The 14650-nt window shown below is 35.2% G+C and overlaps 1 protein-coding gene across 1 annotated transcript in view; it reads left to right on the top strand.

Moving 5' to 3' along the window:
- The window catches only part of DGKD (diacylglycerol kinase delta), a 61671-nt gene that overhangs the window by 2045 nt on the left and 44976 nt on the right, over positions 1–14650 (top strand). The window contains exon 2 of the mRNA XM_034439742.3: positions 13006–13116. Within this exon, the coding sequence (XP_034295633.2) occupies positions 13006–13116 (111 nt within the window). The remainder of the gene's footprint in view (positions 1–13005; positions 13117–14650) is intronic.

Genomic DNA, 14650 nt, shown 5'->3' on the forward strand with positions numbered 1-14650 from the left:
ATATTTTAAGAGTTAAAGAAACGTATATGCAGTCTCCCTCATTGGGAGGAATGGTGTATTTAGTTGCAGCAAACAAGTGTCCTGAAGATTCTACCTAGGAACACTAGTGAGTGCCACTTCTCAATGGCCAACTTGTTAGAGCTAAAAGCTTGGTAACTGCCTGACGGAAGTGAGTTCTATTAGTCATACATAATATACAGACTGTTCACAAATGTACACTATATAACTGTTTTGGTTCAGAATGTCCAGAGTCTAGAAAGTATCACACAATCTTCCTGGATCTTTCACCAGCATTTTTATAGCACAACTGTAAAAAGGTAAGCTTCTTAGGAGGGAGGAGTGTTGTATTTTCTGGTTTGAATTCAGTACTTGAAGTTCTTCTAAGTATGAATAAAACTATCACTGTTAAACTATCACTGTTTTGGCAAAAGGTCCATGATTATATTAAATGGCAAAGATAAATTTAACTGCCTTTCCCTACTAGGGAGAATTACAGCACTGAATTTCTGATTTCACACCAGAATTATATCTGGGTTCTTAAACCCAATCTGTTACAAGTGCCACATGTGGATAAGTCCTTTGGGGGAGGAACAAGTCATACATTGATGCAAAAGAAATTACATTTAAATCATCTGGCTTTCCAGACATTGATGAATGGCCACTCCTAGCAGATCCAGTCAGTCTAGTCCAGGAACTAGTGAGGAATATTGCGTGCTGTAATTGAGCATTATTAGAAGAGACACAAGTTGCAGACAAGTTGTCCTTCAGAAAGAATTTTCAGTTTCCAAAGAAGGCACATCTATGTCTCGTTCCACTGTCTTTGGAGTTTCGCTATTAGAGGCAATTGTTGAACACACAATTTTTGTAGCCCTTACTTCTTAGCAGGTATCCTAAGCAGCTCAGTTAAGTCTGCTTCCTAAACTCCAACAGTGGTCCCTGGTCTATCCTACCAGGTTCTTTTCACCAGAATAGACCCTCTGCTGCTTCCATGGATTAAGGCTGAGGGAAGCTACCTAGAAGTTGCTGTGAATTGCTTCCTCTGAATTTTTTTTTCTTTGGTTGAGGAAGGGGCTCCTTCACATGAAAACTTTCAGGTGTTTCAGAATATCTGTTTCCTGGTCACTGTTTCAATCTGCAACACAAATGGGCAGGGAGGCTGCACAGATTAAATGCAGGAACAATGTAGTCCTCATATGGTGTGAAGTACATTGAACGTACATTTGTTTCCAACAAAACAATTAAGCCAAGTATATATGGTATAATCTTTAGTTGAGAACTGAACAGGGTTATTCTAGGTTTCTCAATTTCCATATAAATAAAATAGAGAAAACCAGGAATATTAGCTATAAAAAACTTTTCTTTCAGATGAGAGTATGTGACAAATGAAACAGGCTTATATTCACATAAGGAAAAATATTTATTTGTAATGCAATAATCAAACTTATAGTAAACACTAGGTAACGTGATTAATTTGTCTGGTACATAATTCATAAAAAGTATAAAACAACAAATATAGTGGAAGCTTCATAAAACATTTTCCAAGCCCATTATTTATCTTATAATATTGGTGTGTAGTTTTTCTTTTCATTTGGGTGCCAATTTAGAGTTCCTGGCAGTGCATTGTACATTATATCAAATGTTTCCTAATTGCTTGTTTCATAGGAAATCATACATTTTGTACACATGCATTAGTTATTTATGTTTTTGAAAAAAAAAGTAATGATCAAGCCTTCAGTTACATAAAACTGAACCACAAATATTTGAAATGTTCCTCCTTAAATATTTTGATAATATTTAAACAATACATTTAAACCGTGATAAAGCAATTCCCTTACAATGATGAAAAAAAGGTATATCTGTCTCATGAGTGCAATTTTAGGATGCAAGTATTACTGAGGGAGAACATTGTGGTACGGCAATTTTCTCACATGAGAATACTTTAAGTGGAATAAGTTTTAATTTTAACATTGATGAATACCATATTTTTGAGAGAGTTCAAATAAGGCAGAAACCAACTATGAATCACTTACTATGTTTTGCATCATTTCCTACGTCAATATAGCTGTAACAGAACTCAAACACTTTGCTTGTGGTATGTGAATATAAACATTTTAAGTACAAGGAGTATAAACAGAAATTATGTATAGCCATTAAGCTTCCATTGCTTTAATCTGCTTGAAAATCTTTAGCTAAGCTAAGTATCATTCCCAAGGAAACTCAAGATTTCAGAACTATCAATCAAAATGTTTTGTGACTTTTAATCCAACCCTTATTGCTCCTGCTTTACTTACATTCATCCAATGAAAAGTGAAAGAAATAGCATGATTGGAACATAAGTTATAGGACTGTGTAAATCCTGTGAAAAAAGTGTTTCAAAATACACAATAATATATACTAAGCATACAAAGTAACATTTTTCCCCCAGACTCACATGATTGTCTGGAAGCTGTTCCCAGTTGTTTCTGCATGCATGTGTAGGCACAGCCATTTTCCTTACTATCTGCAGTGTAGCTTCCATGCCTTGTGATGCATCTCTTTTGAAGGGTTTGCAGAAAATGTGCATGTTATGACTCAGCATAATAGTGACGAGACTTCAGTTGTAACAACAAAGTTTCTAATACTGTTAAAACATTGTTTCTTATTTAAATGGAAGTAGAATAATGCAAACATTTTAATAGCATTTTCTGTTCTTCCTTACCTATTAATCCCTTTATATATAATTACAGTTTTTGCAAAATATCTGTGGAAGATTATAGGTATTGTCTAAAACAAAAAAATAATTATTGGCAAGACGTTCATTTTTACCACAGAGATACTCCTGAATAGTGACAAGCCAGCTTTGAGTAAATTTGCACAAGTATGTGTAGATTAAAGTGTTGCTTGTTCATTTTTATGGAGTAGAGATCGGAAGTACACGCATGGAAATGAAGTGCATTTTTAAATATGAATGCAAGAACTAAAATATCACTAAGTATAAATTGATATCAACTTAGATTTTTATGGGTAGGTACAAAACTAGACATCCATAGTTAATGATAGTTGCATATTGGTGATAATAGTGATAAAAGAAAAAAAGCTACACTTTCTCAAGGAATGCAGTCAGGACAAAAACAATCTGTTAAGCAATATGAATAGATGAGTAGGAGTGAGATGCAAGCATAAAAAATAATGATCTGGCCATTTGAAGACCTAAGAATGAATAAAAATTATCACAAGTATTTACTTAGAAAAAGATCTTGTTTATTTGATATACATGGTGTGAACATAAATCTATTTGTACATATAAACCGCAAAGAAACATGTTTAAGATGTGGTTGCTTTGATTTATTTATGATGAAAGACTGAATGAGTGAAGGTTATAAGAGTAATCAACGGTTATGAATGTAACACCAATCATTTTTGTCAGGCATCAACAATAGAATTGTGAGCAAAATGGACATGGAAAAATGAAAAGAAGTGAAAGTAATTAGATGAATAAAAGTACAGTGCAGTAACTGTAGGAAGAGAAAAATTTAAAAAATGTGAGTGAATGGAAAGTAGACTTGAAAAAGAGACTGCTAGGAACAGAGTGAAAATTTTGTTACAAAGTAAAGTTTATTGTACTTTTTTATTTAGAGAGGAAGTATATGATTAAGTGAATTGTCTTGAATTATGGAATGTTTTGATGAATATATAAAAGATGGTGGCTGAATGCAGTAAGTGATATATGATTGAAGTAAAGCATATAGTACATCAGAATAAATGAATTAGAAAATGAAGACGAGGATACGCAATGCATCCTTGATAGTTTAATGTATAGTATTTATATAATGTATAGTATTTAAGTAATAAATAATGAATGCAGTGTGTTGATTCAAGATATGAACATACATTTATTTTGTATGTAGATTACATGCTTATAGGACGAGAGAACATAATTATATGATGCAACAGGGAGTGTGGCTATAATAATTAATGAACCTTAGACCCAGGTAATTGTTTGCCAGGAGAAATGGAGTTATATATTTGCAAGTTATATATGTAAGCTAATAATTGCAAGTAATACATAAATAGTAAAAAAAATAGAATAAATAGATAGATTTTGTGTACCTTCATAAAATGTTTACTAAAGATGGGGAAAATGAATGGAGAAATTTTAATTTGTACAAATATTGATGGAAAGGTAATAGTTATGTTCTGTTGTGAGAAATAAATGTTTATTGAAAGAAGAATTGTTTACATAGAATATGGAGGGTAATAAAAAATAGTGCTGGTATAATTATTAAATTTATTTGCTACCCATCTCACCACAAAGTGATTCAAAACTTTTAGCTTTGCTTCATTTTCTTAGCTCATGCTTTATTCTCTTAAAAGGGAATAATGTAATAGATACATGTACGTTGAGTTGCTAATAGGTATATGTGAGTCCGCCATCCAACCTCCCAATTCATTTAAAAAGGAAAAATTCCTCTTAAATGCTGTAATAATGTGATGCATCTCTAAACTGTGTAGACTGGTGCTGCTATTCTGTTCAAAATAAAATGACTACAAATAATGTCTGACTAAATATAAGGCAAAAAAAATGGAAAAGACAGAAATCATAAATGTGGGGCAACAATGTTTTAAGGATTTCCCATTAAAGTTGACCTGATAAAGTAAGGTCATTCCAGATAAAATGAATAGAGTAGAAGCAGCTGTGCAGTTAAGCATTTTAGTGATGCAATCTGTATTCTGTTACATATTTGGGTTAGAGTTATCTTAGCAAGATTTTTTTGGGAAATTTTTTGAAAACATATACCGGTATGTAATGAGTACTCATTAATCATATAAAGTCAGCTGTTTAAGATACAGAAAGATTCATTATGTTCTCTAGAATAGAGATTTTAAACATGCAATGCATGCATCTCCAGGTTATTTTTTGTAGATTGCAACAATACTTATTTAGCAGTAGGACTGAAAAAATAATAAATAGAAGTGTATTTTTACTAATCTATGCAGAAGAGGTTTTCAAGAAAATTTGAGGGGAGATGCAGGGTTTTTTTAGGTGGTCAGGACAGATGAGGCTTCTGGAGGGTGAACTCAGCTGCTTGAACATAGGTAACTGACATTGTGGGTTTTGTTTGTTTGAGGAAACTACTGCCTGCAGGTTAGCTGCTAATTAAAACAGTACCTTTCCTACATATGATAAGGGAAGAAAAGAAATAAGGTCATGTGAAGCCACAAAGGCTGCAACATCCACCAGCTTTGAGTTGGCTGCACTGCAATCCTCTCTTCAATCCTTCATCATCTCCTTGAAGAACATGAGCTGGGAGGAGTAACAAAGTGTGCTGCTTTGATTTCCCCTTCATACACTTCATATTGGTATTTCAGGAGAGCAAAGTTACCTTGTGAAAATGATCCCTTTTCTGCAAAATAAGAAAAAATGTGAACACAGGAAGAAAATGGAGTGAGCAAGAATCGGAAGTCCTGTCTTGATAAAAGGGACTCTGGTGTAATTTTATAATGGGTGGGTTGTGGGGGGAGGGATTGTTTTTGCAGATACGCAGGTTTTGCAGATATGCAGGTTGTTTTTGCAAGTTGAGAACTGGAAAGTCTTTTGGGGGCTATCTGTAGAATTAAGAAGCAAAAGGATAGATCTGCAACAGCCTTAGCTGGGAAATCTGTAAAAAGGGTGAAGATGGGGTGTGGGGAGAGAAATCCTGTAGTTGTTCCACTTTTGCTTCTGGTAACAAAAGGCTTGGAAGTTTGACAGACGCTCAGTGGGGTGGAGATTTGAAATAAATATATCTTTTTTGGAAATTGAACCTTCCTTTTGAAATTGGGTGGGCAATAGATAGTTTATGGCTATTTAATGGTGCTGAATTGTTACATCCAACATCACTCAACCTTGCCAGTCTAAATGAGAGTCGCAGGTCAGCAACATCTGTAATGTACAGATTATAGACTGAAATGTGAGCATTAAAAAGTAAGTTTTCTACCATTCGATGAAAAGGCTTCACTGTGGCAGCCCTCCGGCTAATGGGGTAGTTTCCATGGGGCATTTGTAATTTGACTTTGAGACATTTCTTTACATCAATGAGTAATACTCAGTATTCCAATGAAGCATGAGTATAGGATTTGTTTTCCTAATCCAATTTCCTCCCAGTCACTGTAGGATTGTTCTTCTAATTCCTCTGAATGGTTATAAGCTTTGGAGTGTTTTATGGTATTATAGTAAGTGTTAGTTCTGTAGCCAAGAATTTGGTCTCTTGAATTTATCAGCGAGTTAGATCTTAAGTATTCATTGCAATAAATCTCATGTGCTAAGACAGTGTTTTCCTTGTATCTCATATATTGGCAAGAAAACATTAAGCCTCTTAAAGCCTGAAATGTGTTCAGTCTTAAACTTTTCTATTTCATTTCTGTTTCTTATTCACATTCACAAAGCAAATATTCTGCTCCTGGGTATTTATCAGCATACACTGAGTAGGCTAATTGGTTGTCTTTAAAAAAATTGAAACTCTGAAGTACTGTAAAGTACAATGAGATTTTTATGTGTAAGAAAGGCAATGTCATTATAAAACATAGTGCCACATTACATTTTTAAGGAAGCACAATTGACTTGAGTCATAGAGTTAGATAAAGGTTTAATTAACAATACTTTAACCATCTTTGGTGGGGGGGAGTTGTTCCATGAATGAAAACAATAAGTAAAGTTGTAGCTGGTAATTTTAAAAAGGATGTTATAAGCACAACATGTGTTACACATGTTTCTCAGTCAGAGCTTCTGTTCTTCCCCAAATGATTTGATTATTCTGCATATTACTCAGGTGCTTTTAATTTGTCATCCCAACCCTAATATCTCAGGCAACTCAGGCTCCGAGTCATCAACATTACTCCCATTGGGTAACTCTGAAGCCAACTCTTTCTTGTCCAAGCTAGCATCCAAGGCAACTATCACAGAGTTGTAGTCATTCAGTTCACAGCCACTCAAAATACTAAAATCGTGTTGCTATATTTTTCACAAATGATCGTACAGGTACATTGTATCAAAGATATATTTGTCCATAAGCTCTGATAAATTTTAATTCCAAAGATACAGAGCAGTGCTCCACAAATGTTTTGATTCACTGAAACTAAACAGAAATAGTGCTATTTAGCACTATTCAGGTCATAGTGCTAGAGAAAGTTCTAGCACTGTTTGCCTGTTCCTGATTTTTTAAGTTTGTCTAATTTCTCAGAAGATTGATAGACTCCCAAACAAGACATGCAGCTATCATTACTGATGCACTTTTTAGTTTCTTAAATTGCTTCTGGGTCTATGTAAGACTTAGAAATATTAATGGAAATAAAGGTGATATTACCAGCTTCCCTATTTTTTGTTTGTTGTAACTATATTTTAAATATAAATATAATCACATTTGGTATGGACCCTGGAAGATACCAATATACTTATTGCCACATGCATTATTATCTAGCGGAAAATATGTTATGCATCAAAGATTTAGAACAGGGGTGTCAAACTGGCGGACCACAGGCCAGATGTGTCACGCGCAGGCCACGCCCACCCCAACTCTGTGAAGGGAAAAAAGTGATGATGCAAGTTTGAAACCCGTGATTTAGAATATAGAAATATCAGAACATTGGTCTGTCCAGCTTTATTTTCTGAAGGCTCTGGACAGGGATCTTTTCTAGACCACCTATTGGAGAGTCAAACTAAAGTGAATTCTGGGATATTTTCCATGTAGATCATATGTTGCATCATTGAATATTAGTTATAATTAGATTGAAATAAAAGATGTTACTAGATTGAATTCTGTTTTGTTTAGAGAAGAAAATCTTACTGACCACAAGAAAGAAAATAAATGATAAATTATCTTCCAGGAGTTTAGCCATGATAAGCATTATAAACCACTGAACATATAGAGCAGAGGGGATTTTTTTTGCAATTTAGCCTAAATAAATTCTTAATAATTTTGAGTAGTGCTTTACAATCTATTATTTTGCTATTTTATTTTTGTGTTACTTTTCACGACTGGTGCAGAAATAAATTCATTACAAACTTAGTTCTCTTTATTTAATTTATCTGTTATACTTCAAGCAACACAGTTTACCTGTGGAATATATGGCAGCAGGATATAGTGAAGAACAATAGGAATCCAGAATATATCCAGAATGTAAAAAATAGTAGGTTCTTAGGTGAAAATAGAAATTAAGGTAAGGGTTAGGGTTAGAGTAAGGGTAAGGAATTTAGGCAGTTTTTATTGTTTAATTGATGTATGTGAGCTTTTGTGCAGGGTTGCCAAAATGACACACACAGCCATATATTTGTTCCAGATTTTTTCATATTGTTCTACTTCTTCCCATCCATACTTTGCAGAATGTGGAAACAATAATAGAGTTCAGACACAATGTAGTTTGTGCTCTCTGTTTGCAAAGACTTACATTACAGCTTGAATTAACTTTCCAACACCAGTGAGAAATCTTGCAACTGCAGAAGAGATACTGTAACGATGCATATATTCAGGAAGCAAGAACTTTTCTTGAGCTCTTTTTCAAAAGGGTTATTTTTCACCTTGCTCAGAAGATATTGCAAAAATACATTTTTTCCAAAATGATTTTTTTTCCTTTATTAGAAGACATTGCAGAACTCATAGGAGTATCATTTGATGATATTATCCTAAACTATTATTCATAAGTAGCTGTGTGTGTATATATTGCATAATGCATTGTTTTACACCTCATGCTATTTGCTGAGCCAGGCAAATCACTATTACTTGAATCTAGCCACAGATACTTGAATCTACACAATGGCTAAGTTGTAAAAATAAATTATTTCTCATCCGTTATCTCCTAGAGCAGATCAATTAACCAGGAGGGCTTTTTTAAAAATAAACATTTCCTTCCTTTTTCATCTGAAAAGGAAAGTATTATTACTTGGCGGTCTAGACTTAGATCTTCACTTAACTACAACACTTAATACAATGGTCTTGGTTGTGAAACAGGAAAGAAGACACAGCATGATGTTTAACAATTATTCATTCTTATGTGGGTACCTCATTGCATTCTTTGGGACTCAAGTAACATTGCTGAAATGCAAATTCTTGATAATGATTTTAATTTTTAATTGGTGCTTGCATTGGCTACCATCAATGACCAAGGTAATTAAAATGCATTTTTTCTTATGACTAGCTGATAGCTACTGAGAGCGTGTAGAAATTCTTATAATAGTGCTTGCTCATTTTTGAGTGAGGAGGCAGAATAATAGTTTTCTCCTCTTTAGCCATTGACTGTGGATAACTGCCCACATGTGATACCTAAAAATATGCTGTGAACATGGAGTCCTGTTTCTTTTAAAGATTGTTTAGGGAGACAAAAACTGCTACTTTCCTTTCACCTCAACTCTTGGTGGCTCAAAAAGCAATCCCTAGAATTGAAAAGGAAAACTGCTAACTGGGAAATCAACAAAGTACAGAAAAAGAGCAATGTCTAAAAAAAAGAAAAACGCTATAAAGTCATTTTGATCTTATCTCCAGCCTTTTCCGCCCAAACCCACCAAAGTCTTTTCTAAGCTGCCTGACTATAAATAGAACAGCAGCTCTCTTGCAGAGATGGGCAGCTGTAAACTACAAGCTCATTTTTCTCCCCCAGCAGCATCTGTGTTTTGAAAGAGGCAGCCTAATCACAATGACATCATTTTTGCTAGTTTTTCATATCTAAGTCATGCACCTATGGAGGTCCTGTAAATATTCTAATACTGGAAAAATCCCCTGGTTTATTTTTAATTAAGGGGAAGTGCATGTGCTCTCCACAATTTTGGGGAGATGGCGGTGATTTTTGTTTTGTTTTGAAAAGCCAATATTTAAAAGAGATGGAAGAGTACTCAACATTTGCACAGGTAAGTTTGTTCTGTAGATGTGAATAAACACCCAGGCTGGCTGGGAAACATGGGTGGACATAAATTTAAACAGAATGAAGTAGTAGTAGGATACAACATATTAACATTAGCAAATTTCAGGCTAATAAAAAGTAAAATAAAATTAGAAACAGAAATTTAGTTCTATGATCAATTAATAAAGAAATAATTCACCTTGTACTTCCAGTTGTTCCTCTGTCAATCTTTTTTAGCATTCAAGCTTTGATTATGTTTTACCTGTTTTAAATACTTGTAATAATGTATGTTTTTCTATTGTGTTCATCCAAAATATAGCTCTTACTTTATTTGGGGAGGAAGCAATTATTAAAATTTGTCTGAAAAATACTTGATTCTTGTTATAAGGCAAATTTTGTTTAGGAAAATATAATTTGTTAATTTCAACTTCATCTAATGGCTCATTTATGCATTTTGCTAGTTGAAATTGTACAGAATCCCTATTGCTGATTTATGACAAATTGTAGTATGAACTGCATATATAATTTAACCTAAGAGGTGATTTCATTATGATGTGAGTATCCTTATAGTAGTCAGGGTAGCTGCCCTTTTTGTCTGTTTTAGCTATAGGGTAGGAAGAATACATATGGCTCTGTCTCATAATTTTTTTTAAAAAGTTGGCTGATTTTTGAACATACACCTATTTTTGTATGTCCATTCTGTAGTGCCTTGGTTTAGTAGAGCCCAGCTAGGGGGCAGCATCTAACTGAGCATAGCTAATATTTATAAGCTAAACAGATTTGGACCTTATTTATTGCAGTGCATCAAATTAAAAAGGTGCTTCAGAATTAGAATAAAGCACCTGTATGCAACTCTTTAAGCAACATTGTCTTTTTCTGACATCCTCTAGTAGCTATTGCTTTCAAGAGATGCACAAATATATTATGTTTCTAAGATCCTCTTTCAAATCTAATCAAAGCTCTGCATAGCCCTATTGGTGGATAGATGGTGAGAGATTACCAGGAGATATCAAGAATGTAGGCTAAACTGAGATGTTAGCAAAAAAAAAACATAAAAATGCAAATAATTTCTGTGCTATTGCCTTGAAAAATACATGGATGTGTGGGAAATTAATGGCAGTCAGGCTCAATAACATCCATTTTTAGTGCTTTAATGTACTCTATTATATAATTTTGAGGATTATAATAATGGATACCATCTGATAGTGATTATCCTAGAATATAAAAAGGTAGTGTCTTGTGTTGAACTGGTGCCTATGAGTACAGTAACTGTATTGTTTTCTTATAAAAAGCCATTCAGCATTCCCTTTTTCTGAAGTTTTTTTTTTTTACTTTCCAGTCTAGTTCAGAGCTATTGTTCTGAATATAACCAGGTCTGAATATGCTTAGCTTCTTTGAGGTCAGCTCAAGTCAACTAAGCAAACCCTATTTGCTGACTCTTCTATATTTTGTCCCTGAAAAGTATGAATGAATTTTCCCCATTTCATCACTGATAAAGATAGGAAATTCAAGGTTTCTGTCCCATTTAATGCCATTAACAGGAAATTAGTTATGGTAATATTCCACTGTTTCTAGTTTAGGTTATCTTGATTTAGAAGGCAGACGTAGGCTGCCTGGTAGGTTATAGTGGTGATTCTTTTTTTGCTCTAAGAGTTCTAATTTGGTTTTTAATTTAATAAAATTAGAATGTATATTCTTCTGTAAACAAATTAGAAGTGATGATTTCATACTGTTTTTCCCCCATGATTACTGAGAAAACAGTTGGCAAGGGAAACTATGAAAATTTGCAGCAATTAAGAAGAACAGACACTTTAGAGAATTTATCCCTCTATTAGAGGGTACTTTTAAGAGTTGGAGACCTTGATATGCAACAACACATTAAAATAGGTGGGTATGTGTAGAATATCTAAAGAAAATAGTTTGGATCTAGTTATTTTTGTAAATTTAACATTAAAAGATTTTTAAAGAATCTTCAAACTATATAACAATCTTAAATTATAGTGTTTCATATGGTAGGACATGATTTCAGTAGGATGATGTAATAAGTTTTATACTATTGATCAGTGATTACATTCATTGTTAAGTATAATGGTGTTAAGCAACAGTGATTTTTAAATCACCTTTTAAATTGAAAAGACTGCTATCTTTCATACCTGTTGCATTATTAATTTCAAATAAAGAATGAACTAACAAAATATGTTATGGAATTCTTTCAATATTTTTTAATTTTTTTGTTTCTGGGCTGAACTGCTTGAATTGATAAGAGAAGAGAGTGCTAAGTGAAGCATTTAAACTAGATATTGTGCCACTTACTGCTGATCGAAGCTCTGCATTGGTTGGTTAATGCCAGACCCATTGTATTTGGTTTGAAAACTTCCATCTGTTTTAAAGATTTACCTATCTTACATTATTTATTGACTTTTTTCCCATTGAGCTAATTTTCTTATTTAAATAAAAGTGATTAAATGAATGCAGATAAAAATATCATTATAGGTGAATATGCATATTGTGTGAAAGGGGGTGTAGAGGATGTGTATGAGAGTGTGGCTAGATGGGGAGGAACTGGGGAGGGGGAGGCAAAACTGTGTAAAGATAGGCTTGGTATTTCAGTCTGAGAAATGGCAGTCAGCCAGCCAATAAGCAAGGGGACAGGGCAAGAATATCTGGGGGGGGGGGAAGCTGGATAGATTCCTCTGCTTCTTTATTGTTGTCCTCCTCATTTCTTAAATATGCAGATTGTTTCCTGTGGCAGTCAAATGCTGGTAGGTTTACATGAGGTATCCTGCTGTGTGCTAATTTTATTAAAACAAGTCACATCAGAACTTAGGCTGGATTGACAGGGCTGGCTTTAGCCTGAGCTTTCTTTACAGTCTTACTATCTTATGACTATAAGATAATTTTTGCTGAATGAACTGTATTCTCATAGCATGATAGTGTCTTCTATACATAGAAGCAATTATTTCTTGCATTTGGATAGAGAAAAGATTTACAGATCAAATATATGTTAGTTATTTCCAGCAGAGGGCAGTCAAATAATATTTTTATCAACCTCAGCGATACTTCTGTTTGTTATGGAAGAGGAGCAAGTACTGATAAATGGGCTGTATGTAAAACATTATTGATTTTTTTTTTATTTTTTTATTTTTTGGCTTCCAGACTATAATTAAAGAGGGCATATTGATGAAGCAAACCAATTCCTTCCAGCGGTGGAAAAGACGATATTTCAAATTGAGAGGACGAACTTTGTACTACGCAAAAACTGCTAAGGTATGTTATTACTCCATTAACTATAAATATTAAAATAGGATCACACATTTCATTTTTATTACCCATAGGAATACAGTTAGTTTTAGAAGAGTAATATTGAAATGCTCCTAACGTGGTGTGATTTTGAAGATACTGCAAAATCTTGACAACATTAAATCAGAAAAATAGGATATATATAGTATAACATTATATTTTATTATAAATTCCACCTCTATGCAATGGGGTCTATATTCTTTCAAGTTTTATTTTATATAACAAAGCTGAATCTAATACAGAATTCTTCTCATGCTGGATATTGGAAGCACTTGATATTGTAGTTACCATAGTCATTAAGAGTAACTTAATGTAACTTTATTCACCTGGCTTTCTTTCACAATCTCCTCTTGGCAAAAATTAGTTTTCAGAAAAATTAATTATAATGAAAAGACACCTTAAATTTATCATGAATGGTAACTTGAATATTTAGCAGATGAGGCTGAGCTGTTAGTATCTTCTAGATATGTGGAGAACTCTCCAGTTGAAACAAGTTGCCTGGCTGTGTCAGGACTTCATATAGCAGTAGATTGGAGTGGAGAATTCTAGTAAGCTTCTGTTCACGTTTTGACCTTATGTCATATAAAGAATACAACTTTAAGGTTTTTTGTTTTGAAGTATATTTCTCTATAAAAATGCTTCTAGATATGAAGAGCTTGTATTTTTATAAGTGAGGAGATCTGCTAGGAATCAAATCCCTCTAGATCAGGGGTGTCAAACTTTTATTGAGGGCATCAGCATTATGATTGTCCTCTGCGGGCTGGGGGGAGGGGTGTGGCCAGGGGAAGGGGCATGGCCGGAGTGGTCGCAACCAACTGGGAGTGGACAGGGGACATGGCCCGCTTGACATCACTTGCGTGGATGGTGCCTGTGGGGTTGGGCGGGGTTGGGGAGGGAATCCAGGGGTCTCCAATGGGTGGGGCGCTGAGTGGGAGGTTTGCCCCCCAGGATAGGGTGAGGCAAGGTAGGAGGCGGAGGAGCTATAGCCAGAAATCTGTCAGCCACTGTGCACTCGCTGCCCTTTCTGTGCAGGGGGAGGGGATGGTTTCCAGCTGTAGACACAGCCTGTTGGCCCCTCAGCTGACATGCACTATGGCTCTGGAGCCCGCTGCCAGCACAGCACCAAGTTGGCCGTCCAAGCAGCAAATGGAGGTGGTGGGAAGGAACATGATGCAGACCACTGGATGCACTTACTCCGCCCCACTCTCTGTTTTGGCTTGCGGATGGAGAGCAGGTCGCCGCTGGCCGTCATCTCCTCAGCCCGCTCGCAGGTCTTGCCCTTGGCCTGCGCATGGAGTGTGTTCCCCTCGTGCACCTGACTGCAGCAGCGGGTGCACGAGAGGGGCGCTTCGCCAGCAGTCACTGCAGGAAGCAGAGGAGGGCGCGGCATTTGCCCATCTGCTATGAGACACAACAAGCGGTGCCCCACAGGGCTTCCTCAAAGCGGGGCGTGGGACGGGATAGGAAGTGGCACCCGTCCCAAGGCTGGAGGAAGAGGGCC

Source organism: Pantherophis guttatus, chromosome 6 (genome assembly GCF_059756535.1).
Source record: "Pantherophis guttatus breed Tessera chromosome 6, ASM5975653v1, whole genome shotgun sequence".
NCBI lineage: Eukaryota > Metazoa > Chordata > Lepidosauria > Squamata > Colubridae > Pantherophis > Pantherophis guttatus.